Here is a 26,957-nt window from a genome sequence, read left to right on the forward strand (position 1 = left end):
CGCGTTTTACGTCACATCAAAACCAAAACATCTGCGCTGCGCGTCCTGAGACAACCTGTAGCTAGGCAGTTAGCCGCCTGGCTAAGTGAAGAGATAGCCCTTTTTATTAGCACAGGCTTCACGGACACAGCGTTAATTCACGGGGCTCAACCAGCAGCCACAGGTACGTGAGTGACGTCATAACGTGTTTCAGTTAGCTTAGCAGTGTGTGTGTGATATTAGCTAGCTGTGCTCGGTGAAAAGACGTTACGCACTGGACTGTTAGCTTCATGATGGCAGCCACGTCGACTGGAAAAAAAGCTGCGACATACGGCAGAGACATTTAGGACAAAATTAGGAATCACTGTGAACGCTGGGGACCGTCAGAGGAAGCTAACGTTAGCTTCTCATTAGCAAACAGCTCAAACGTAGTTCCGTGGGAAGCGTTTCCGCCTGTCGCCGTGTTTGATTTAACGTCAGCGGGAGAAACTGCGTGATAATACCGGAACCCGGTGGAGGACCGTCCTGATCCGGGACCCGCACTGTGGTCACAGTGGGCTGTCAGTGGGATGACCTGTGTGGGGCAGCAGGTGCGTGAGCTTCCGGTCCGCGTCCCGCAGCCGCGGCGGTGTGACTCCGGCTTCACCTGCAGGATTCAGGTCGGTCCTCAGTCCTCAGGTCTTACCTGTAGTGATTCACAGGCAGCTCCCTACAATGATCCAGCTTCAAATAACCAATCAGGCCTCTCCAATTTCATAAGAGTTAAATTGGTATTATTACATTTTAATTGAAATTTCCGCACAGCTGCTGCACATATAAAATACCAGTCAGCTATAGCAGATCAATGTGAGTCACAGGTGGAGGTGCTCGTCCATGGAATGTCTCGGATGTTCACATGGTGTCACCTTCAACAGGTACTGTCCCGCATCTGTCGACATGTGATGTCAAATCGAAGTGTTTCTCGGTCATGACTGCGCTGGCGGTCTCTAGCAGCACACAGTCACACCTGGCGGAGGTGGAGGGCGGGCTGAAGCCAGGTGTGAGGCGACGTAGTGAGGCGAGTCACAGGTGTAGAGACGTGACTCATCTCAGGTCAGACACTCGAGCTCTGAAGTGACTTTAGCTTCATCTGTCTTTGATGTTGTTCTGTCTCAGTTTCTGTTCGCCTGCTGCATCCGAGCATCAGGATAGGGAAGCAAAGCGAGGAGGCAGCTGCCGCCGGCGCAGCGAGCCTGGTGGACAACATGTCGGAGAGTCCGGAGAAAAGCGCCTCGGTGTCTGCTCAGGAGCTGAAGGAGCAGGGGAACCGCCTCTTTCTGAGCCGCAAGTACCTGGAGGCCGCCGCCTGCTACGGCCGCGCCATAGTAAGGAGCAGTGACGTGAGCAGCGTCTGTTTGCTGCTTCAGGGACTCTGAGCTCAGTGTTTCGTCTGTCCTCTTTCAGACACACAGTCCCTCCGTCCCGGCGTACTACACCAACAGAGCGCTGTGCTACGTCAAGCTGCAGCAGTACGACAAAGCTCTGTCCGACTGCCGACACGCTCTGGAGCTGGACGGCCAGTCGGTCAAAGCTCACTTCTTCATGGGCCAGTGTCACCTGGAGATGGAGAGTTATGACGAAGCCATCGGCAACCTGCAGAAAGGTACCAGGATGTTAACGAGTGACGCCTGAAGGCCACGCGCCGCAGACTTGGCGTCACCTCCAGCTGGTGTTGTACTGGTGTTGATGGTCTTCACTGACAGAAGTGTGAAGACGGACAGGTTGTTGTCTTACTCCTCATGTCTGCGTCCTTTCCAGCGTATAACCTGGCGAAGGAGCAGCGGCTGAACTTCGGTGACGACATACCGAGCGCTCTGCGGATCGCCAAGAAGAAACGGTGGAACAGCCTGGAGGAGCGGCGGATCAACCAGGAGAGCGAGCTGCACGCCTACCTCACCAAGCTCATCCAAGCAGAGAAGAAGAGGCAGGACCAATCGAACGGGAGCGCTCTTCTTTCCCCCGAATGTTCGAGCTGCTTTTAAATGTGTGTGCTTTCACTTACAGGGAGCTGGAGGACTGCAGACAGAAGGAAGAGGACAAGTCAGAGGACAGCAGAGTCCAACAGCAGCTCAACGAGATCCACAGCAAGCATGTAGGCTGCTATGACCTTTGACCTTTAAAACCCTGCTGAGGCACTACAACTGGTGTTAAAGTTAGTCTTACAGTGTTTGAGACAGTGTATTTGTCCTCTGACTGAAGTAAATGCAGATTTTGTCCGCGTCATGTCTCCAGTCGTCGTCCTCTGCGATCACGTGTCCCTCTGTCCACCCTGAACCTGTTGATGTTCGATCATTTAAAAGGTCTTTTTTTATCGTGCCACAGGACAAATACCTTTCAGACATGGAGGAGCTGTTCTGTCAAGTGGACGAGAAGAGGAAGGTGAGTGATGATGATGATGATGATGATGATGATTTTCCTCGCTGACAAACGTGACTTGAGGTGAATGCAGAAGAAGGAATGAGCGTCGTGATCATAGCTGTTTGCTGTGTCTGACAGAAGCGGGAGATCCCCGACTTCCTGTGTGGGAAGATCAGCTTTGAGCTGATGAGGGAGCCCTGCATCACCCCCAGCGGGGTCACATACGACAGGAAGGACATCGAAGAGCATCTGCAGGTAAGAGCTCGCCACAGGTGTGCTCAGCGCCTGAGGAGTGCAGTCACACCTGGAGGTACTGCAGCCAGTACTCAGAGCCTGTACTGCAGTAAAGTATGGAAGTATAATGAGGAACATGTACTTCAAATGCACTCCACATTAGTACAAATACATTGAGAGGAAAAGATCACTGAACTGTAAATAAACGATATGATGATAAAACAGATTCCATAGAAGAAGAAGCGGCAGCATAAACACATGAAGGACAGAAGAAGAAGAAAAATGCAGGAAGGGTTTTTTAGGATTGAATGAAGTGAATATTGCAGGCGAGCTGAAAGGTAGTAAAAGTTTTCCCGTTCAAACACGACGTGTTCGTTGTTCTCTTGCAGCGAGTCGGCCATTTTGACCCGGTGACGCGTACTCCTCTGACCCAAGATCAGCTGATCCCGAACCTGGCCATGAAGGAGGTCATCGATGCTTTTATTTTGGAGAATGGATGGGTGGAGGACTACTGACCAATCAGAGGGAGGGAGGGAAGTGATGCTGACGTTTCTGGGTGGAGACAGATCAGTGTGTTCAGTCACATGTGCTTCAGTTGTAGCTTTCAGCCAATCAGAGAAGCCGCCGCTCTGTCATCGCTTTAATTTAGAGATTAAGAAAAGTTCAAAGCTGCAACCAATGAGAAGCTTTCTGAAGCCTGAAGGCGTGACGCTGGATTTTCAGGATGAAGAGCGAGGAAGAAGAGACGGAGGATGAAGGAAAGCAGCAGAAATGAATCTTCTTAAAGCCCCAAAATCCAGAAAAAGCCAAAGACAGCGAAAAGATTTGAAGATGCTTTTCAAAGACGTGCAGTTCCCTGAGACGCCACCAGAGGGCGTCAGAGCTGGAGGCGTACTCCCATCAGCAGTACTGCAGTATAACAGTACTGTTACAAGTAGATACTTAAAGGTAAATGTGTACTCAAAAGTAGAAGTACTCGTAAAGGCCCCGTTAAACTCTTTATTCTGAGCGACGCTTTAACAGCTGCTGGAGAACGCTTTAAATACCAAATCATTTTTCTGAGTTTTGTGTTAAAAATGAAACTCCAGCTGTTACACACATGCAGTAAAAATACCTCTGAAGGGTAGTTCAGGAGAAGTATGAAGTAGGATCCAGTGAAAATGCTTCAGTACTTTCCACCCTGGTGTTAAACCGTGTGTGAGCACAACACTTCCTGTCAATCAAACAAAACGCCACGTCAGCACAAAGCTCAGCTGATTCTGACGTGAAGTGAAAACACATCCGCTGCAGTTTTATGCAGTTTTAAAGTCTGACAGAGAACACACAGAGGTCAAAGGTTCAGCGTTCATTTGGATTAAAAGTACTGTGAACACTGAAACACACGACAATCACAACTCAAAGATCCCCTGCACACACAAAAACGTCCGTCCTGAGAAATCCAGAATAAATACTGCTCGTTTTAAAGGTCAGACCTCAGATCAGCTGACGCTTTAAAGCCTGACGTTGCTCTCTGTGATCGCTGACTGGTCGTAATCCAGCCTTGATGCTCATCATTTCAGACAGACCTGTAGAAGTGTGGTGCGTTTGCTGGCAGACTAAAAAAGGGGAAAGTGGAGCGCTGCAGAGTGTTTTGGTTGTTGAAGCGAACTCATCAGGAGGTTGTTGTTGTAAATTTCATCAGTAAACTGAGCTGTTAACTAAAGATCGTTTCACCTTATTTTCGGCTTTCTTTGAATGGAGTCTGGTGCAGCTTTTTGCCGTGAACACGTTTGTGCTTGTGGTTGTTTTTTACAGTTTCCTCGTTGATCGAAGACTTTTTAATTGTTGGTCTTGCTGCGTATTAACTCCAGGTTTGCACATATACTTTACTTTTACGTGGTTTTTAGGCCGCAGCTGCGCTCTCACCCTGGAACCTGAGACCAAAGTGAAGCCTGATGAGTCTGTGAGCGTTTCCCGTGTTTCCGTCTGTGAGTTACAATCTGTCCGTCAATCAAGTGAAAGTCTGCTTTTCTGCTTTTCTCAGAGCCTCTGACGACAAACTGAAGAGCAGATTTCTTCTTCTTCTTCACAGAATCCACTTTATGTGTTCAGTTTAACTTTGATCAGTCTGCTGCACAGTAACGTTCGACGGCGCTCAAACGTGATAAAGAAAATAAATGTTCCACGTTTTTTACATCAGAGTTTCAGCTTTTTCTTCTCGTCTTGTCCCTGATTGAATAAAAATGTTTTGTTCAGTAATGAATCAGATTGTTTACAGCTGTCGGCTGGATTGTGACGGGCTGTTCAGACGTGCATGCGCCCTCATGACTGGTAGCATGCTAACATGCTAAACAGAAAAATACCTGCTTAACATCAGCATCTTAGCTAAATGCTAACATGGCTGCAGACACACACACACACACACACACACACACACACACACACAGAAATCACCTGAAAACATTTGAAGTGCAGAAATCTTTATTCCTGCTGGATCAGATTTGTTCTTTTTATTTTTTTTGGCTGACTGATAAAATCGATCACGATAGCGTTGATCAATAATTCTCTCGTGTGTCCGTCGACAGTTGGTCCTGATAGATCTGATGTGATGTCTTCTTGTCTCTGTGTGTGAAGGTCAACGTCTCCTTTAGCTCCTTTGGTCATGAAACTATTCATCATTATTGTTATTCTGGTTCCAGTTCAGGACGTCTTTGTTTAAAAAGATTCACCTGGAATGTTTCTGAAATATGATCCCAGCAGCTTCAGTTCGTCACCTGGAGCGCAGAAAACTCCTTCCTTCAGTTTTTTCCTGATGAAGCTGAAGCGACTGATTCCTCCAGAAATAGGAACAGAAGAAGAAGAAGCTCAGCCGAGGAAGGTGGAGATGAAGACGCTGGTGTCCAGGTTGAGCGTGGCGTGCCACCAGCGGTCGGGGAAGTACAACACCTGACGGAGAAACAACCCGGCTGTTAGAAAACTGCACAAACGCTCCATCAAGTCTCTCCTGTTGACTTCAACCAGACAGAAGAAGAAGAAGGAGGTGACGAAGGAGAAGAAGAAGAGATGAAACGTGCTGGTCTAAAGTCTCTGAACCCCCTCCATCCGGTTACCTCTCCAGGTCTGATGGTGCACTCCAGCGGGGCCTCCTCTTCGGGCAGGTGGGGGTACGTTTCTGTCACCCAGGACAGGGTGGTGCGGTTCGGGTGGAAATGAGGCTCCTGGTCAGGCGGGTAGAGGAACCAGCGCTGAGTGATCAAACAATGAGTTGAGGATGAAACAAAGCGACATGACAGGAAGCAAAGCAAAGCAAAGCAAAGCAAAGGTGACTTCAGCGTTCACCTTCCTGCCATAGATGACCTCCGAGAAACCAGGACCGTGCCAGTGGAAGGGGACTCCGGTTCCAGGACCTGCAGACAAACAGATGCTTCAGCCTCTCCAACAAAACAACACTCCTCCACTCTTTATCGCTGACACTCGCTTTTCTTTAGATGTTTGAAACTTTTTACAGCAACAACTTCAGTGCTGAGGCTCAGAGAGAACACAGTTCTCCAGGAATTACCCTGAGCCGACCGGAGGGAAACCTCTGTGTCGTCTTTAACTTCAGGCTCCTGGAGGATGAACCTGCTGACCTCTGTCAGCCTCAGCTGTGCTTTGGCTTTAGTGCTAATCAGCAAAGGTTAGCATGCTAACACCCCAAAGATGGAGGACATGGTAAACACTGCCCCTGCTTAGCATCAGCATGTTAGCACTGTCACTGTGAGCATGTTAGCAGTTAGCTCAAAGCACAGCCGCGGCTCAAACTTCACCAGCTTGAAGTTAAAGAAGACACAGAGGTTTCTTACCTGTCGGCTCAGGCTATCTCCCGGAGGATTGGCTTTGTGTCCGGCCTCTCTCCGGGCCTCACACAGGTGTTAGCGCAGCTGCAGCCTCGTCTGGTTTCCGGTCTGCAGGACTGACCTGCGATCCCGAAGCTGTACGCCCCGCTGGTGTGAGGCAGGACGTACGGCGGAGACGCGTAGTGCTCGAACAAACTCTGCCACTCTGTGAAGTTGTTGTCTCCAAAGAAATACAGCGTGTCTGCAGACGAGAGGGACGTGGACTGTTTTCAGAAAAGATGGAGAATCGCTCAAATGATCAGATATGAACTAACAGCACCAAGTGTGGATTCATCCGCCGCTGAAAACAGTTCCCAGCAGATGTTCTGTTTCCTCCTGTTGGTGTGATAAAAACTACAGCTGAAGCTCTTTAAAGATGAAACTACGTATTTGATGTGTCTACAGATTTATGTCTTCAGTGGGAACCAATGGGCTTATAGAGGCACAGACAGGAAGTCAGACAGTATTGAGAGGCGGACCAGCATGTTGTTGGTTTGAGTCTGAACATGAGAATTATTGCCTTCCTCGCTGTGATTGATTGAATTTCATTGTTGTTCTGCACATTCAAAACTTCCTTTAAAAATCAGTAACTTTTCAAGTCCAGTCAACTTTAACAAGAACCAAACTGTCCTCAGAGGACTTCACGGTCCTCAGGTAACTTGTTCAGGTGAAGCAGAACCAGGATGTAAACGAGGCCGCCGTCACTCACCGCTGCCGAGGGTGTCCACAGACTGAGGCTTCAGGAAGACGTCCACGTACTCCTGGAAGGGGACGTCCACTGGAAGGACGTGATCACAGCAGGTCAGCGAGTGTTAAAGGAGGATGGAGAGTTCTGCAGGCTGTCAGAGCAGCGTTACACGCTCATACCTTTCCTGTAAGAGTGAGTGTTCGCCGTGCTGAGCCGCACGCGCCGCCGCCCATAGTCCTCCAGCAAGCTCCGCCTGGAGCACAGCGACCGGAACTTCTACAGCAAACCAGTTTACAGCTGATGAGCTTTCACTGGATCCTACTTCATACTTCTCCTGAACTTCTTACAGCACTGACCTCTGTGCCCCCCCCCCCAACAGTCGTGTCACATGACCCTTGATGGACACCACCGTCACATGTCACTAAAATGATTTTTACACGTTAATTGTGGGATAATTCACGCTGATGTTTGGTGTGTTTTGCTGTTTCTCTGCTCGCTGCTCTCAGTAGCTCTAACGCACCGCCAGCAGGTGGCGCTCAGGTGTTATCACGCCTTTTCAGACACACAGTGACATCAAACGGACTTAAAAACGTACCGTGTTATCGGTCAGACCTCTGAGGATCACCGGTCTGCTGTAAGCATACCTGGGAAAATAACAGGTGAGAGCAGGTGTGAGTCAGTGGACAGGTGCAGTGAAGACACACTCGTCTGATGGACGTCAGTTACAGCGCGTGAATATTAAAATGTGAAATGTTAAAATATTAAATTTTTCCTTTCTGTGAAAAATCTAATGAAACGATGAATCGATTAGTCCATTTATGGAGAATTAATCAGCGACAGAAACACCTTTGGACTGTCGGATGTTGAATTATGAAATTACTGGATAGTTGCCTTCATGGACTCTCAGGCCGTAGGATTATTGGATGTTATATGTTGGATAGTTGACCAGACAGAACAAGAAACCTGAATATGTAAAATTTGCCTTTTGGGAAACTGTGATGGACATTTTTCAATATTTCTGGACCAAACATTTAGTCTAGCAGTTACTCAGAGGATTAACTGAGAAGAACATGACAGTTTCCCGGATGTTCCAGATGCTTCTGCTCTATTTGGAGGTGGTGGTTGTTGGTGTGTTCAGGTTGGTTGTCATGGTGATACCAGGTGGTCTTTACCTCTCAATGAACTGTTGATGTGAGAGCGAGGAGGCGTCCAACACGTCGATGTTACAGGGACCTTCATCCTGCAATCTGAAGTCTGAGTTTAAAGCCCTGAACGCAGAAGAAGAACGTGAGCGTTTAAAGCAGAGAAGAAGAACTCTGTACAAAACTCCTCTTGACTTTTCTTTGAGTTTACTTCAGAGTCAAATTAAGGGAGTTTAGTTTAGTACGTTTTTGAAAGCTTTAGTCAAATCACTTCAACAGTCATCTGAAACATGTCGGCCAAATTCACATTAATTTATTCCCATTCATCACCTCAGATTATGTAGATTATATCCCTACACCTCTGTTAACTCTCACCACATTATTTTCTACTTAGTTCACATTTCACGTGTATTTTTCTCCTTCAGCTCGTGTGATTTCTCCTTCTCGGTGCTAAACTGAATTAACACTAACCGCCGTGATGCGTTCACGTGATCTCGTTAAAGTGACAGAATTTTGAATGGAGTTTGGTGTGGAGTTCAGTCCTCTGAGCAGGTACCGGAGCGAAGCGAGGCAACATTTTACAGGTGGAACATTTGACTTCAGACTAAAATATGCATCACAAACATCATATTTCAGATAAACTCAGAAACAGGTGAGTTCAATGTGGAGACTCACCAGCCGCCCGCGTCATCTGAGAGCTCCTCCGCCTTCAGGACGACGAAGAACAGCAGAACAAAGTGCGAACAAGCGGCGCGTCCAAGTGTGTGATGTTCCATTCAAAGGTCTGTGAGGCCGACGGAACACGAGCAGATTCAGAGGAAAAAAGAGCCCATTTCAGGTGAACGTCTGCTGTTACACCAAAGAGTGAGCCGCCTTCTCACTTCCTGACAGACAGCCAATCAGAAACCACCACATGTGTGCTGCGTTCATGTACAATGGGAATACCTTAAGTCACCTAATGTATACCTCTGTTAGAAGAGCTTCATTACTAAAAGCAGCATCATAGTACAGTGTACTCTGTCACATATTATTTACAGTAACACAGTACATTTACTGTAGTACTGTACTTAAGGACGGATTTGATGTATTTGTACAATGCTTGAGTCTTTTCTTTTCATGCCACTTTCTACTTTTACTGCACAACATCTCAGAGGGAAATCTTGTACTTTTGACTACATTTTACTTTAGCTACTAGTAACTTTACAAATTAAGATTCTCACACTTAAATCCTGAAGGTTTCATAAAACTTGGATTTCTTTTAAAATAAACTACACAACAGTTTATGCAAGTACAGCTGAAACAGCTGGCCGATCAATCAGTCGATCGATTCTTCTGATGACGGCTGAAGTCATTTTTCCTTCAGCTTCTCAGATGTGAAGGTTTGCTGCTTTTCCTTTGAATCATTTTAATTTAATTCTAATGATTCAGATGTTTTTTTGTTCTTACTTCCTGCATTGAGTAGTTTTAAATACTTTCAGTACATTTTTTCTTACATGCTTTTGCTCGAGTAACATTTTCAGTGCAGGACTTTTACTTGTAATCGAGTATTTTTATGAATCAAAAATGCACCATAACCCCAGATGTTAAGAAAAATCATTTATTTAACATGACACAGTCAAAAGGCCAAACATTCAGACTGTATTTGTTGGTGTCAAAAAGGATTTTCTCACAGTGAGACACCGCACAAACAGAACATCTGTCCAACAGGACCTCAGGGTGCACAGCTGCAGAGACGCTCAGCTGGTCTTCAGGTTTCTGATATTTGACTCCTTCAGTCGTGTAAATGTTCAGAATTGTAAATGTAGTTTGTACTTCATGTGTGCTATGTTTGAAAGCCAAACCATAGTTCAGCGTTCAGCATTCATAGTTCCAGTGATTAATAGATTGAAGAGTTAATTAAATGCATGTAAACACACTCAGTAGATCCCACTGCTGCTGCAGCCATCACAGCTCAAAGCTCATGAGCTTCACCATCAGTGCAAATGTTTAATATCTGTAAATAAAGAAAAGGAAAGTCTGCAGATTCTTTCAGGTAAAAACAGCAGAAAGTGTGAAGATTTGAACAAAGACTCCAAGTGAATAAATTCAGCAATTTAAGTTGAACTTTTTGTGATTACGTTAACTAATCTGTTTATTTACTTAACTATATTTAACGTTTTCATCTAATTAGAAGTTAAATGCATTATTTAGCAGTATTTATGAACTATTTTCAATCTGCTTTTATTTCCTCTTTTTACTTGATCACAATCTGCGCTGCGTAACATAAATACTCAGAATAACAGAAGAAGGAAAAGAGACGCTACGAAGCTAAAGTTTATTCTGATTAAAGCAGGAGGTTTTACTGGATAGAGTTTCTCTATTCTGTCTTTTTCAATACAACATTTGGAGAATAATTTAAACAGTAATTTTCTTGATATGAGTTTCTCTCTTGTGTACTCTTTCTGCAGTGGACACAGAGGGAATATTTCTCTGCATGTCAGAGCCGGCTGCATGTTTTTACCATAAATAAATGTAAATATGACACCGTCAGATGGTGAATGGACTCCACGGTGGCTCACTGTCACTCAGCCTCCTATGAAAGGACGAAGAGGGAGAAGAGAACCCGAAAGACGGACAGCAGCAGAGGAAGTGAGAGGGAGAACAGGTGAGTGTTTCCAGGGGCTGAACCGCGGAAGAAGATGAAGCCCGGCGTGTCGGTGGGGATGTGGCCGGTGATCCAGGACTGATAGACGGACACTCGGGCGTAGACTCCGGGGAAATTTGCCTGTGCGCAGCCTCTCCCGAAACTCACCACTCCGCCCTGGACCCACTTCGTGTCGTTTTTACTGACCAGCGGGCCGCCCGAGTCCCCCTGCACCGGTCAACAGGTCGTCACATCACCAGCAAACAGAGGTCCAAAGTAACGCTTTAAATATCACATGTTTCTTACTGTTCTACATTATTTACAAATGAGTACGATCAGTTAATTGTAATGATGATGTGTGTAATTATCAAAGGTGAAGTGAAGGTAAAGGTCTGGGGAAGCTCGTGAGCTCCCAGCAGGACATAAAGTCATCAGAATGAACACTGAAGTGTCTGCAGACAGGCTCACCTGGCAGGAGTCCCTTCCTCCCTCGTCCAGTCCAGCACATACCATGTTGTCCGTGATCGTCCCGTACGCATCGTTACACTGACTGTTGGACACGATGGGGACGCTCACCTCCTGCAGCCTCTGTGGGAAAGGAAGGGACACTGGACACGGGACAGACGTTAATGAGTCTCAGTGTCAGCAGTGTGAGCATCACTGAGCTCCATTAAAAACACACCACTGAGCCTGTCTGACGTGTTCCTGTGTGGATTCATCCGCCGCTGAAAATAGTCCCCGACAAACAGTTTGTTTGGTATAAACTACAGTGAGCAGCTGAAACTACTGAAGCTCTTTAAACATGAAACTGAATACCTGTGAGGTATTTTTAAAGATTTTATGTCTTCAGCGGGAACCAATGGGTTTGGCCGCAGACAGGAAGTCACAGCAGCTCTCATGGTGTACTTTTACTTCAGGAGAGTTTCAAATGCAGGACTTTTACTGTAACAGAGTATTTGTACACTGTGGTATTACTACTTTCACTGCAGTAGCAGATCTGAGTACTTCCTTCATGGCTGATTAATGGTTCTTTGAAATGAATCGATGACTTCCCAGTCAGGAATATGAAGTGATGTTTTTCCTGCTGGGGGACTTTAACCCCTGAGCTCTTATCTGATGAAAAGCAGACTGGCAGGACTGTGGAGGGCTCGTGGCTTCAGAGCGCGCCTCAGTGGGAGTGCTGGTGTTTGCAGAGTCCTGCCATCTTTACCACAGGCGGCGTGAGAGGAGCCTCAGTCGGACATGAAGCTCTCCTGCTCGTCCATCCAGCAGGCTCAGCGCAGTGACGCCCCCCTGATGATCTGCAGCCCCCGGGTCTCCTACCAGTCAGATGTCCACAGAAAACCTCCAAAGGGAGACACCCAGGAGGATCCTGATCAGACTTCAGCTCCTCAGGCTGTCATTTCATTTTTTTGTTCTTGTCACTCCCTGAAGCTGAAGCTCAGGACCACAGATGAGGGCTGGAATGTAGACCGACTGGTAGATCGAACATGTGGCCTTCTGGTTCAGTTTTACCTCTTCAAGATCTGAGTCCCACCACTGCCGGCAACGGCTTAATACACGGGAAACCACTGAATTCAGAGGTGGAATGAGCACTAAGACCCATTAAATAAGTGAAAGTGTTGATGCCACAGTGCAGAAAATACTCCATTGCATGTAAAGTATGATCAAAATACACTCAGAGGACTCTTTACGCAGAACCATCCACCTCAGAAGAACATCCACGAGCATCTGGTCTGAGTGTTTCTTCTGTCATCGCTTTGCTGTTCATGGTTTCATCCTGTTGCTCATTTCCTCTGCAGTAACACAATAAAGACAATTAAAAATGCAGAAATAACTTCTCACCATCAGTTCGGATGGTTCCCCATCCGGTGACCCAGCAGGTCGTCCCGGCCCCGAAGACGCTGCCCTCTGCCGCCAGACACACAGGCTTGATGAAGTCGGTGAATTCGACGGGCGAGGACAGCTGCAGCAGGGACATGTCGTTGTTGAATGTGATGCTGTTATAATCCGGATGGTTGATGACCCGGGACACGGTCCGGGACACCTCGTTGGGGTTGCTCAGTTGTTGGGTGTCGCGTCCGAGGTAAACAATGAGGTCATTGGTGCTGGTGCTGAGGACATGTTGACATATGTGAGACGGACACATCCAGCTGCTGTTTGTCTGCATGAACTGGACTGAATGAAGACCAAAGGACTGTCTTGGATTTCTCAAATATGATGAGCGGTTGTGACGAGGTTTTGTGTCTCACTCTAAGGTGAAGGTCATGTGACAGGTCAGAGCTCACCTGGGAAAGCAGTGAGCGGCACTCAGGACCCACTGCTTGTTGATCAGGGAGCCTCCACAGAAATGGCTGCCGCTCCTGTGCAGGCTGGCCTGCCAGGGCCACGACCCTGCCGGAGCGTCCACACCTCCTACGATCCTGGTGTTGAGCGGAGCGACGCCACAAACTGCAGAGAGACAGCAGAGGTCACGTCAGCGCTGCAGACTTCTTCAGTCACCTGGACGGACATGTTGCCCTGACGATGAGTCCTGATCATCAGGTTTAATGTGTCCAACGCTTTGAATTAAACCTGCAGAGCTGATGACAGTCAGCCTCAGCTGGACGTCGTGTTTTGTCCTGATTAGCAAACATTAGCATGCTAACACAAAGCCAAGATGGCGACCATGGTGACCATTAGACCTCCCAAACATCAACATGCTGGCGCTGTCACTGTGAGCATGTTAGCATGCTGACGTTAGCATTTGGCACAGACCACCACCGTCTCTGTCAAATGTTTGACGGATGTCAGCGTGAGACCGTCAGATGTGTCTTATTTTGGCCTGAAGGTTTGAAAAGACAAACAGAATAATGAGTGTGAGGCGAGACCACTTTCAGCTCCGTCTGTCGTGAAGCGCAGTGTTTCACTTTCCTGCTGCTCAGGAGCTGTTCAGATGGATATCTGCCTGTGCCTTAACTAAGGAGACAGAGTCAGAGGACGATTAGCTTAGTTTAGCTTAGCTTAGCTTAGCATTAGGCAGCCTGCTGACCTGCTGTTCAAACTATGACGTCAAACTGAGTGTTTGGCTCCAGCTGCACAGCATGTGAACATGAGAAATGAAAGATGTGTGAGCTTACTGGACACACTCATCTGCCCCAGAATGCACTGCACACCCTCAGAGAGCAGAGCGGCGATCATGTGATGCAGTCACATGACTGTCTTACTCGAGTGTACTTCAGTGTGAACACCTGAAACCACAGACTGATTTTTTACATTTCTGTTTGTGCCCACATGAAACAAACAAGCGACAGCGTGTCAGAGGAGCTAGGCTAGCAGCTAATGCTAAGCTAACGCTAATCAGACACAGACAGGTGCCTGCAGCTTCATACGTCGACTGAGTTTAAAGTCTGTTCGACCCCGTTTGAAACCTTTGCTTTTCAGTGTTTTGCATTAACAGAGAAAAAAGGGAAAATTAAGTGAATAAACAAAAGAACGAGAACAAAACTCACCGTCTAACTGTGCGTCGCCTCCTGTGGACAGACAGACAGACAGAAAGACAGACACAAACGTCACTGACAGGAAGCCGTCTGTCAATCATCACCATCATTTTCATTATCAGAAAAGATTTCTAGGAAAATGTTCCAGAAGAGAAACTAAACCAACTGGTTCCTCGTGTTTTTTTCAGAAACTGTTTGGCAGACGTTAGCGTCCATGACGCAATGTCAAGCAAGAAGTTTCCATGAGACAAAGACAGACAAGACAAAGAGATCGAGACGATTCAGATTCAGATTCAGATTCAGATTAAATTCCTGCTTTACTCAACGTGATCAGCAACTAAGTACAACCACTCGAGACTCTGAAGTCCGTCCATTTAATGTGACTTCATACTTTATCTCATTTATTCAGCAGCTGTTCAGATTATTTATATGGAATTATTTGCAGCATAAATTTGTTTTTGTTTTTTACTTTAAGAAACACATAAAGCTTCTGAAACACATGAAATGAGCGTTTTCCTCCTGAATTCAGTGTGCAGTTTGTGCCTCTTGTGTATATTTTTTCTCAGTATATATATTTTGTTTTATACTTTGTTGTATACTACTTTTCATGTTTAAGCTGTTTTTCAGCTGAACTTTGTTTTTTCCTCTTTTCTACTTTTACTGCATGAATTTGACTGTACTGCTGTACTTTTACTGCTGATTACTGATAACTCTTACTAATATAAAGTAATAGTATGATATGAGACTGTACGTTTAGTGAAGTTTGGTTTTAATACAGGACTTTTGCTTGGAGCTAGCAGCTGGCTAACAAAGTCCCTCGTCATTAACGTGTCCTGACTGTTGTTTTAACCCCTTGTTGAAGAAAAGCAGCTGAGATGTTGTTCACAAACAGAAAGGACGGACTGACATCACCTTCCACCTCTGAGTCACTTTGACTTTGAGTCAATACGCTCACAGTCAAACTGGCTGCTCTGGATTTTCATGTTAGGTGGAATATTTCTGAGGTGTGATGGCTGACCCTGAAGTATCTGCCAGTTCCTCTCTTTCTTTACCTCACATGAAAGGTGATGCTGTCAGTTTCACATTCTTTTCTACAGACTTCTCTGGTCCATAAGAATTCAAACTTTTCTGAGTAGACAGTCAGTAAACCCAGTAAATACAAAGACACTCACTCAGGGACATAAATCAGTGTAAATGAAGTGTCTCTATTGGCTGATTGCACATAATAATAATAATAGAAGCAGTGGTCATTTCTATTCAGACGTCTTCATTCTAAATAGAAACACATGCAGATTATTTGTTCTCTACTCAGACAGTATTTAACAGCACTCACCTGTAACCATCAAGGCCGCGAGCACGACGCCACAAACGAGCAGTTTGACCTCCATGGTGTGATTCTTCCACCTGTCCGATAATCAGTGGAGCAGCTGTGACAGCCTGCGTTAACCTGCCCTCCTGACAGGTGTGCCGTGCTGCCCTGTCAAAGCAGCACGTCACACAGCGCACACGCCCTCCTGCACAGAAATAGCCAAAGGAAGCTCCAGATGCAGGCTGCGGCCCACGGCCTCCCTTTGAGGTTGGGTTGAAGTGCAGGTGAGGTCGCTGAGCAGGTGCGTGGGCGTAACGTGACACCTGTGAATCTGGGCAGTGATGTCACTGTTTGCAGTTTGCTGCAGTTTACAGTGAGCAGATTCCTCTGCTACCAGGGCAAATCAGAATATGCTTCATTTAATCTCAACAAGCCCAAACAGGCGACGAAGCCACAAAGCCGGACTGAAGGTGTGCTGCCGTCCACGTTTGGTTCGGAAAGACTGAAGGAATCTTATCTCTAGTCGTTAAGGCCAAACCTGCTCTGGAAGCAGCTCGTCCTCAGCAGAGACTCCTCAGTCCAACAGGCTGGATGTTCACGTTCAGTTAACACGTCTGCATCTTAGAACCGAACATCTTTACTGACAATGCACAACAAGATTAGGTTTGCAGCTTTGGGACCGTAAAACCGGTAAATAAGGAAACAATAAATCAGGTGAAGTCACTGAGGTATGAATTACAGCATCTGTCACTGTGTAGTACAGTGATCCTCTGAATCCAGTGATCCTCTGAATCCAGTGATCCTCTGAATCCAGTGATCCTCTGAATCCAGTGATCCTCTGAATCCAGTGATCCTCTGAAACCAGTGATCCTCTGAATCCAGTGATCCTCTGAATCCAGTGATCCTCTGAAACCAGTGATCCTCTGAATCCAGTGATCCTCTGAATCCAGTGATCCTCTGAATCCAGTGATCCTCTGAACGCTGGAGACAACCTGCTGAAGTGATTTCCTGTGGTGTTTTGTGCTGCAGCAGTGGAAGATCACAGCTGTGGTTTCAGAGGATCAGGTGAGATGTGAATGAGGAAGGACTCTGTTGAAATGAAGCTGAAGGCAGGAAATGCAGCAGTCTGATGGAGCCTCACATGAATCAGTTTAATCAGGTTTTTCTGTTTCTAACATCTGTAACTATAACTTCAGTGAGGGACGTCTGCAAATCAAAGTTTTGATTTGTCTGTTGTAGCTAATGTTCTTTCATCATTGTCACTGTTGGTAGTATTATGTTTTGGGTTTGGTCATTTCCTTAATAGCTGAGCCTGTGCCATGATAACTCTAGCTAGAGATAGCTAGATAGCTCCTTCAGAAAAGCTGGACGTCGTGTCGCAAATCAGTAAAACAAAACCAAAAGCTCTTTATGGCACAGTTTTTAGTGTTGCTCTTACACGTCCACACCTGTGTCTTCATGGAGGGACAGCGGCACAGCCAGGGAGTGGCTGGCATTGAGTACTTACTGGTATTAAGATAAATAAATGTGCATTATTTTAAGCACTGTAAAACCCTGATGCTTTCATAGTGAACGTGAACATGACCAGTCAGCAGTGTTGGAAGAAGTACTCAGATCTTTGAAATAAAAATAATAACACAACACTGTAGAAACACAAAGTGAGAGCCCTGCATTCAAAACTTAACAGTGCCAAAGTATGAGCATCAAAATACACCTGAAGTACTAAAAATGTACATGAAAGCCGATCACCGCATTACAGTCAGTGATGCATTCATGTGTGAGAATCACTTTCATGTTGCAGCAGGTGAAGGTGGAGCTCATTTTAAACCTCTACACTGTACTCGGACAGTCAGTGATAAAGCACAGGTTATTGTGTGCTTTCCAAAAGCATCCAGATTATGAGGAAGGAGGTCAAACAGGCAGGTCAGGCAGGTAGAACCAGGTCTGGGTTCTGGCTTGACCACATAGGCAGGAGGTTGATGAGGAAAGGTTGAGCAGGTGAGTAGGTGGGAGGGGCTGTCAGGTGACCGGGCAACCTCTAGTTATGTCCTGTCTTTTTCTAAACTTTTTCTTTATCTGAATGGAAAACATCCTGAAATCAATGAAAGATGTGCCAAGGTGAATTCATGAAGGCTCAGAGGAGTCTGAGTCCCGGCTACATGGTCAGATGACAGCCGGCGTTCTTGATGTGGGTCTGGTCTTCTGGTCCAGGCCCACTTCTTAAATCAATCCATCCATCCATTGTCTATACCCGACCATCCCTTTTCAGGGTTGTGGAGGGGCTGGAGCCTATCCAAGCTATCAACGGGCGAGAGGCGGGGTACACCCTGAACCGGTCGCCAGTCGATCGCAGGGCAACATATACAGACATACAACCATTCACGCTCACACTCACACCTAAGGGCAATCTAGAGTCACCTGTCCAACTGACCTGTCTGGTCTGTGGGAGGAAGCCGGAGCGCCCAGAGAGAACCCACGCATGCACGGGAAGAACATGCAAACTTCACACAGAAAGGCCCTGCCCGACCCGGGGATCGAACTGGCGACCTTCTTGCTGTGAGGCACACACACTACCTGCTGTTCCACTGTGCCGCCCATTTTTTAAAATGGTTTTCTTAATTTTGCAGGATTTGAAAATCTCGTCCTTTGGTGCCATCTGCTGGGAGCACCAGGAATGACACTGTGCACCCAGCTTTCATACTTTGAATATTTTAATGGATTTTATGCTTACATCACGCGTTAAATAAATCTGTGTAGTCAGTTTGTTGCCAAGCTAAGCCTGGGGAGCACGGGGGCCCCAAAAAGGGGCCCAGAGCTCCCTTTTTGCCTCATAAGCAGATTTATTCAGCCCTGATTAACCTCCGCTTATTTCCTTTTTAGTGCCAAGTCTTTAAAGGAAAAAAGTATTGATTGCATGTTAAGTTGTTTTGGAAACTGAAACAGAGAATATGTATGTGTAAAATTAATATACAAATCGAGATATAGACCATGGTCTGTATCTCAAACACAGCTCTACGACATACAGTGTTCCTCAGTTTACCATAATTCATCTACTTCATGGCCGTCAGCATCACAACATATTACAGCAGCAAACTGCTGTCTGCTGTTACTCTGGAAGATCTTAACCAGGGAAACTGGTTAAGATTCAAACGTTGGGATAAAATAAAATGCAGCTAAAGGGTGATTTCTCATAAGAAAGCAACCTTTCACCAATACTCCCCAGAAAAACTCCCAATTTTAGGCTGTTTAGGTCGTTTGACAAATGTCTTGTTTTATTAAACACATTTTGTGAATTAAAAGTAAATTCTTCTCTTATTCTAATCTTAATGAAGGAGTGATTGTATATTTAGCTGGAACATTAGTGTCCAAGTGATTAATTGTTTCGGCTGAATTGTGGGTTCATTTATTGGATTGTGTTGCTGGATTATTTATATTGTTTTTTTCTGTCTGTCTGTTTGCTCGCTTAGATTTTAAATTCATTGTGTTTTATTGTTTTGAATGCGCAGAAACATCGAGCAGAAAGTTTTTTTTAATTTTAATTATTATTATTATTTTTATTTATTTAATGAAAAATATATACAAACATTCAAGGCATAGAAAAGTTATACAAATGTACATTCATTCTGCCTTAGATTGAGCAACACAAACCATAAGGCCTAAGTCTGAATATGACATTCATATGACTTGCTGATGGAAAGCAGAAAGTTTAACTGGTAATGAGCGACATTCAAAGTCACATCGCAGAAAGTCTATTCCAGCCATTTTTTTGAAAATCATATTTGGGACAGTAAACCAAAAAGAGTCTCTATTTGTAAGGAAAGATTTCAACCATTTCAATTTCAAAACACCGTTCATAATATCAAAATCAATCACAAACCCTCCACCTTCATAATTTTTGACACGTCCTCCATTGTTTGTCGGCTCTGTTTGCGTCGCGTACAAATTGACGTCATGGCAGTTTCGCGCAGCCGTGGTATGACGACCCCGCCTACGTTGAGGAGGTACTATGAAGTACTCAATTGTAATGGAAACTCAACCAAACCAAGTAGAGTAGAGTAGAACCGAGTTGAGTAGAGCTGGAACTGTGTAATGGAAATGCGCCATGAGACACCAGTCTGGCACACCTGAGCAGGCTGGGCTCAGGAAGCTGCAGAAGCAGATCTGCTCACAGATCTCACTCTTTTTCTTCTCCATGGCCTGCAGACTGTGACTGACCTTTGTTTGTTTCTTCGTTCATTTGATTTGCAGACTGACACATCCAACACAGCATGCACACTGACAATCACAGCTTATTAATTTTGTGGCATTTAATTATTTACTTATTTCATTAAACTTTTGTTAAAACTTTGCAGAGTAGGCGTGGTCTCCCTTTTGTCACACACCATTGAGCCAAGCTGTGACACTGCGCATAAATACTCAGAATAACAGAAGAAGGAAAAGAGACGCTACGAAGCTAAAGTTTATTCTGATTAAAGCAGGAGGTTTTACTGGATAGAGTTTCTCTATTCTGTCTTTTTCAATACAACATTTGGAGAATAATTTAAACAGTAATTTTCTTGATATGAGTTTCTCTCTTGTGTACTCTTTCTGCAGTGGACACAGAGGGAATATTTCTCTGCATGTCAGAGCCGGCTGCATGTTTTTACCATAAATAAATGTAAATATGACACCGTCAGATGGTGAATGGACTCCACGGTGGCTCACTGTCACTCAGCCTCCTATGAAAGGGCGAAGAGGGAGAAGAGAACCCGAAAGACGGACAGCAGCAGAGGAAGTGAGAGGGAGAACAGGTGAGTGTTTCCAGGGGCTGAACCGCGGAAGAAGATGAAGCCCGGCGTGTCGGTGGGGATGTGGCCGGTGATCCAGGACTGATAGACGGACACTCGGGCGTAGATTCCGGGGAAATTTGCCTGTGCGCAGCCTCTCCCGGAACTCACCACTCCGCCCTGGACCCACTTCGTGTCGTTTTTACTGACCAGCGGGCCGCCCGAGTCCCCCTGCACCGGTCAACAGGTCGTCACATCACCAGCAAACAGAGGTCCAAAGTAACGCTTTAAATATCACATGTTTCTTACTGTTCTACATTATTTACAAATGAGTACGATCAGTTAATTGTAATGATGATGTGTGTAATTATCAAAGGTGAAGTGAAGGTAAAGGTCTGGGGAAGCTCGTGAGCTCCCAGCAGGACATAAAGTCATCAGAATGAACACTGAAGTGTCTGCAGACAGGCTCACCTGGCAGGAGTCCCTTCCTCCCTCGTCCAGTCCGGCACATACCATGTTGTCCGTGATCGTCCCGTACGCATCGTTACACTGACTGTTGGACACGATGGGGACGCTCACCTCCTGCAGCCTCTGTGGCAAAGGAAGGGACACTGGACACGGGACAGACGTTAATGAGTCTCAGTGTCAGCAGTGTGAGCATCACTGAGCTCCATTAAAAACACACCACTGAGCCTGTCTGACGTGTTCCTGTGTGGATTCATCCGCCGCTGAAAATAGTCCCCAACAAACAGTTTGTTTGGTATAAACTACAGTGAGCAGCTGAAACTACTGAAGCTCTTTAAACATGAAACTGAATACCTGTGAGGTATTTTTAAAGATTTTATGTCTTCAGCGGGAACCAATGGGTTTGGCCGCAGACAGGAAGTCACAGCAGCTCTCATGGTGTACTTTTACTTCAGGAGAGTTTCAAATGCAGGACTTTTACTGTAACAGAGTATTTGTACACTGTGGTATTACTACTTTCACTGCAGTAGCAGATCTGAGTACTTCCTTCATGGCTGATTAATGGTTCTTTGAAATGAATCGATGATTTCCCAGTCAGGAATATGAAGTGATGTTTTTCCTGCTGGGGGACTTTAACCCCTGAGCTCTTATCTGATGAAAAGCAGACTGGCAGGACTGTGGAGGGCTCGTGGCTTCAGAGCGCGCCTCAGTGGGAGTGCTGGTGTTTGCAGAGTCCTGCCATCTTTACCACAGGCGGCGTGAGAGGAGCCTCAGTCGGACATGAAGCTCTCCTGCTCGTCCATCCAGCAGGCTCAGCGCAGTGACGCCCCCCTGATGATCTGCAGCCCCCGGGTCTCCTACCAGTCAGATGTCCACAGAAAACCTCCAAAGGGAGACACCCAGGAGGATCCTGATCAGACTTCAGCTCCTCAGGCTGTCATTTCATTTTTTTGTTCTTGTCACTCCCTGAAGCTGAAGCTCAGGACCACAGATGAGGGCTGGAATGTAGACCGACTGGTAGATCGAACATGTGGCCTTCTGGTTCAGTTTTACCTCTTCAAGATCTGAGTCCCACCACTGCCGGCAACGGCTTAATACACGGGAAACCACTGAATTCAGAGGTGGAATGAGCACTAAGACCCATTAAATAAGTGAAAGTGTTGATGCCACAGTGCAGAAAATACTCCATTGCATGTAAAGTATGATCAAAATACACTCAGAGGACTCTTTACGCAGAACCATCCACCTCAGAAGAACATCCACGAGCATCTGTTCTGAGTGTTTCTTCTGTCATCGCTTTGCTGTTTGTGGTTTCATCCTGTTGCTCATTTCCTCTGCAGTAACACAATAAAGACAATTAAAAATGCAGAAATAACTTCTCACCATCAGTTCGGATGTCTCCCCATCCGGTGACCCAGCAGGTCGTCCCGGCCTCGAAAACGCTGCCCTCTGCCGCCAGACACACAGGCTTGATGAAGTCGGTGAATTCGACGGGCGAGGACAGCTGCAGCAGGGACATGTCGTTGTTGAATGTGATCCTGTTATAATCCGGATGGTTGATGACCCGGGACACGGTCCGGGACACCTCGTTGGGGTTGCTCAGTTGTTGGGTGTCGCGTCCGAGGTAAACGATGAGTTTGAATGTGCTGGTGCTGAGGACATGTTGACATATGTGAGACGGACACATCCAGCTGCTGTTTGTCTGCATGAACTGGACTGAATGAAGACCAAAGGACTGTCTTGGATTTCTCAAATATGATGAGCGGTTGTGACGAGGTTTTGTGTCTCACTCTAAGGTGAAGGTCATGTGACAGGTCAGAGCTCACCTGGGAAAGCAGTGAGCGGCACTCAGGACCCACTGCTTGTTGATCAGGGAGCCTCCACAGAAATGGCTGCCGCTCCTGTGCAGACTGGCCTGCCAGGGCCACGACCCTGCCGGAGCGTCCACACCTCCTACGATCCTGGTGTTGAGCGGAGCGACGCCACAAACTGCAGAGAGACAGCAGAGGTCACGTCAGCGCTGCAGACTTCTTCAGTCACCTGGACGGACATGTTGCCCTGACGATGAGTCCTGATCATCAGGTTTAATGTGTCCAACGCTTTGAATTAAACCTGCAGAGCTGATGACAGTCAGCCTCAGCTGGATGTCGTGTTTTGTCCTGATTAGCAAACATTAGCATGCTAACACAAAGCCAAGATGGCGACCATGGTGACCATTAGACCTGCCAAACATCAACATGCTGGCGCTGTCACTGTGAGCATGTTAGCATGCTGACGTTAGCATTTGGCACAGACCACCACCGTCTCTGTCAAATGTTTGACGGATGTCAGCGTGAGACCGTCAGATGTGTCTTATTTTGGCCTGAAGGTTTGAAAAGACAAACAGAATAATGAGTGTGAGGCGAGACCACTTTCAGCTCCGTCTGTCGTGAAGCGCAGTGTTTCACTTTCCTGCTGCTCAGGAGCTGTTCAGATGGATATCTGCCTGTGCCTTAACTAAGGAGACAGAGTCAGAGGACGATTAGCTTAGTTTAGCTTAGCTTAACTTATCTTAGCATTGGGACTGGAAGCGGGGGAAAGAGCTGCTGCAGCCTGCTGACCTGCTGTTCAAACTATGACGTCAAACTGAGTGTTTGGCTCCAGCTGCACAGCATGTGAACATGAGAAATGAAAGATGTGTGAGCTTACTGGACACACTCATCTGCCCCAGAATGCACTGCACACCCTCAGAGAGCAGAGCGGCGATCATGTGATGCAGTCACATGACTGTCTTACTCGAGTGTACTTCAGTGTGAACACCTGAAACCACAGACTGATTTTTTAGATTTCTGTTTGTGCCCACATGAAACAAACAAGCTACAGTGTGTGAGAGGAGCTAGGCTAGCAGTTAATGCTAAGCTAACGCTAATCAGACACAGACAGGTGCCTGCAGCTTCATATGTCGACTGAGTTTAAAGTCTGTTTGACCCCGTTTGAAACCTTTGCTTTTCAGCGTTTTGCATTAACAGAGAAAAAGGAAAAATTAAGTGAATAAACAAAAGAATGAGAACAAAACTCACCGTCTAACTGTGCGTCGCCTCCTGTGGACAGACAGACAGACAGACAGAAAGACAGACACAAACGTCACTGACAGGAAGCCGTCTGTCAATCATCACCATCATTTTCATTATCAGAAAAGATTTCTGGGAAAATGTTCCAGAAGTACGGAAGCCCTAAGCGGACGTGTTTTTTTTTGTTTTTTTTACAGGCCGTTTTCTCGAGATAACGAGATATTATGTCGTTATAATAAGATATTATCTCTTTATCTCAAGAAAACAAAGTTTGTTTTCCTGAGATATTATCAACAAACAAGGGAAAACAAACTTTTCTGTCGATCCTGTTGAGTTTAAGCTTTGTTTTCTCGAGATAACGAGATAATATCTCGTTATATTGAGAAAACGGCTTGTAAAAAAAAAAAATAACACGTCCGCTTAGGGCTTCCGTACAGAAGAGAAACATGGTTCCTCATGTTTTTATCAGAAGCTGTTTGGCGGACTTTGCGCCCATGACGTGATGTCAAGCAAGAAGTTTCCGTGAGACAAAGACAGACAAGACGAAGAGATAATCAGAGACAATTGAGATTCAGATTAAGTCCCTGCTTTACTCAGCGTCACATTGTTCTGACACTTTGGAGGCAGACTGATTGGCGACTAAGTACAACCAGTCAAGATTCTGAAGTCCGCCCATTTAATGTGACTCCATACTGACATACATCACATTTATTCAGCAGCACTTCAGATTATTTCTATGTAATTATTTGCAGCTGAACCTTGTTTTTGTTTTTTTACTTTAGGAAACACACAAAGCTTCTGAAACGCCTCCTGAAATCAGTGTGCCGTTTGAGCTCTTGTATATATTTTTTCTCAGTGTATATATATTTTGTTTTATACTTTGTTGTATATTTTGTTCTGTATATATTCTCAGTATTAATATGTGTTTTGTTTTCCTGTCGGGGCTCAATAAAGGTCACATTTCAGATGTCACTAAAAAGACATTTCCCCACTAAACGTATTTAAATTATTATCTTTTAGTCCAAAAAGGTAAAATTATCCAGTATTTTATCAAAATGTCAGAAGTTAGAAGAAGTTACTTTTCAGATGAAGATTTTTCATATTTAAGCTGTTTTGCAGCAGAACTTTGTTTTTTCTTTTTTTTCTACTTTTACTGCATAAAGCTGATAGTACTGCTGTACTTTTACTGCATAAAGCTGATAGTACTGCTGTACTTTTACTGCATGAATTTGACTGTACTGCTGTACTTCAACTGCTGATTACTGGTAACACTTACTAATATAAAGTAATAGTATGATATGAGACTGTACTTACAGTGAGGTTTGGTTTTAATACAGGACTTTTGCTTGGAGCTGGCAGCTGCTAACAAAGTCCCTCGTCATTAACGTGTTCTCTGCTGATTGTGGACATGTCCCGACTTCAACCTCATGAAGTATCTGCCAGTTCCTCTCTTTCTTTACCTCACATGAAAGGTGATGCTGTCAGTTTCACATTCTTTTCTACAGACTTCTCTGGTCCATAAGAATTCAAACTTTTCTGAGTAGACAGTCAGTAAACCCAGTAAATACAAAGACACTCACTCAGGGACATAAATCAGTGTAAATGAAGTGTCTCTATTGGCTGATTACACATAATAATAATAATAGAAGCAGTGGTCATTTCTATTCAGACGTCTTCATTCTAAATAGAAACACATGCAGATTATTTGTTCTCTACTCAGACAGTATTTAACAGCACTCACCTGTAACCATCAAGGCCGCGAGCACGACGCCACAAACGAGCTGTTTGACCTCCATGGTGTGATTCTTCCACCTGTCCGATAATCAGTGGAGCAGCTGTGACAGCCTGCGTTAACCTGCCCTCCTGACAGGTGCGCCGTGCTGCCCTGTCAAAGCAGCACGTCACACAGCGCACACGCCCTCCTGCACAGAAATAGCCAAAGGAAGCTCCAGATGCAGGCTGCGGCCCACGGCCTCCCTTTGAGGTTGGGTTGAAGTGCAGGTGAGGTCGCTGAGCAGGTGCGTGGACGTAACGTGACACCTGTGAATCTGGGCAGTGATGTCACTGTTTGCAGTTTGCTGCAGTTTACAGTGAGCAGATTCCTCTGCTACCAGGGCAAATCAGAATATGCTTCATTTAATCTCAACAAGCCCAAACAGGCGACGAAGCCACAAAGCCGGACTGAAGGTGTGCTGCCGTCCACGTTTGGTTCGGAAAGACTGAAGGAATCTTATCTCTAGTCGTTAAGGCCAAACCTGCTCTGGAAGCAGCTCGTCCTCAGCAGAGACTCCTCAGTCCAACAGGCTGGATGTTCACGTTCAGTTAACACGTCTGCATCTTAGAACCGAACATCTTTACTGACAATGCACAACAAGATTAGGTTTGCAGCTTTGGGACCGTAAAACCGGTAAATAAGGAAACAATAAATCAGGTGAAGTCACTGAGGTATGAATTACAGCATCTGTCACTGTGTAGTACAGTGATCCTCTGAATCCAGTGATCCTCTGAATCCAGTGATCCTCTGAATCCAGTGATCCTCTGAATCCAGTGATCCTCTGAAACCAGTGATCCTCTGAATCCAGTGATCCTCTGAATCCAGTGATCCTCTGAATCCAGTGATCCTCTGTATCCAGTGATCCTCTGAATCCAGTGATCCTCTGTATCCAGTGATCCTCTGAATCCAGTGATCCTCTGAACGCTGGAGACAACCTGCTGAAGTGATTTCCTGTGGTGTTTTGTGCTGCAGCAGTGGAAGATCACAGCTGTGGTTTCAGAGGATCAGGTGAGATGTGAATGAGGAAGGACTCTGTTGAAATGAAGCTGAAGGCAGGAAATGCAGCAGTCTGATGGAGCCTCACATGAATCAGTTTAATCAGGTTTTTCTGTTTCTAACATCTGTAACTATAACTTCAGTGAGGGACGTCTGCAAATCAAAGTTTTGATTTGTCTGTTGTAGCTAATGTTCTTTCAT

At 45.7% G+C, this 26,957-nt stretch overlaps 4 protein-coding genes across 5 annotated transcripts; 1 reads left to right on the forward strand and 3 right to left on the reverse strand.

Moving 5' to 3' along the window:
- Window positions 1-19: 19 nt before the first annotated feature.
- On the forward strand, window positions 20-4,849 carry LOC139343479 (E3 ubiquitin-protein ligase CHIP-like). 2 transcript variants are annotated; one of them, XM_070981159.1, is made up of 8 exons: window positions 20-163; window positions 1,135-1,343; window positions 1,423-1,621; window positions 1,777-1,942; window positions 2,023-2,110; window positions 2,341-2,397; window positions 2,515-2,631; window positions 3,000-4,849. In XM_070981159.1, the coding sequence occupies exons 2-8, from the start codon at window positions 1,224-1,226 to the stop codon at window positions 3,123-3,125; spliced, it is 873 nt and encodes a 290-aa protein (XP_070837260.1). In that variant the 5' UTR covers window positions 20-163; window positions 1,135-1,223; the 3' UTR covers window positions 3,126-4,849. The 2 variants fall into 2 exon arrangements, with proteins under 2 accessions (XP_070837260.1, XP_070837261.1); XM_070981160.1 differs by having other exon boundaries at window positions 30-638.
- A 206-nt stretch (window positions 4,850-5,055) lies between these two features.
- jmjd8 (jumonji domain containing 8) lies at window positions 5,056-9,216 on the reverse strand. The gene is made up of 9 exons (XM_070981161.1): window positions 8,970-9,216; window positions 8,325-8,420; window positions 7,748-7,796; window positions 7,332-7,428; window positions 7,174-7,242; window positions 6,547-6,666; window positions 5,929-5,996; window positions 5,700-5,834; window positions 5,056-5,535 (listed from the first exon to the last, which is right to left on the reverse strand). The coding sequence occupies exons 1-9, from the start codon at window positions 9,068-9,070 to the stop codon at window positions 5,455-5,457; spliced, it is 816 nt and encodes a 271-aa protein (XP_070837262.1). The 5' UTR covers window positions 9,071-9,216; the 3' UTR covers window positions 5,056-5,454.
- A 1,541-nt stretch (window positions 9,217-10,757) lies between these two features.
- Window positions 10,758-15,826, reverse strand: LOC139343477 (chymotrypsinogen A-like). The gene is made up of 6 exons (XM_070981157.1): window positions 15,730-15,826; window positions 14,409-14,429; window positions 13,206-13,368; window positions 12,763-13,031; window positions 11,386-11,525; window positions 10,758-11,145 (listed from the first exon to the last, which is right to left on the reverse strand). Exons 1-6 carry the CDS (start codon window positions 15,782-15,784, stop codon window positions 10,867-10,869), a joined length of 927 nt encoding a protein of 308 aa, XP_070837258.1. The 5' UTR covers window positions 15,785-15,826; the 3' UTR covers window positions 10,758-10,866.
- Window positions 15,827-20,372: 4,546 nt separating this feature from the next.
- On the reverse strand, window positions 20,373-25,824 carry LOC139343478 (trypsin II-P29-like). The gene is made up of 6 exons (XM_070981158.1): window positions 25,728-25,824; window positions 23,996-24,016; window positions 22,763-22,925; window positions 22,320-22,588; window positions 20,943-21,082; window positions 20,373-20,702 (listed from the first exon to the last, which is right to left on the reverse strand). The coding sequence occupies exons 1-6, from the start codon at window positions 25,780-25,782 to the stop codon at window positions 20,424-20,426; spliced, it is 927 nt and encodes a 308-aa protein (XP_070837259.1). The 5' UTR covers window positions 25,783-25,824; the 3' UTR covers window positions 20,373-20,423.
- Window positions 25,825-26,957: the final 1,133 nt, after the last annotated feature.

The sequence above is a fragment of the Chaetodon trifascialis genome, chromosome 15, assembly GCF_039877785.1.
Source record: "Chaetodon trifascialis isolate fChaTrf1 chromosome 15, fChaTrf1.hap1, whole genome shotgun sequence".
Classification (NCBI taxonomy): domain Eukaryota; kingdom Metazoa; phylum Chordata; class Actinopteri; order Chaetodontiformes; family Chaetodontidae; genus Chaetodon; species Chaetodon trifascialis.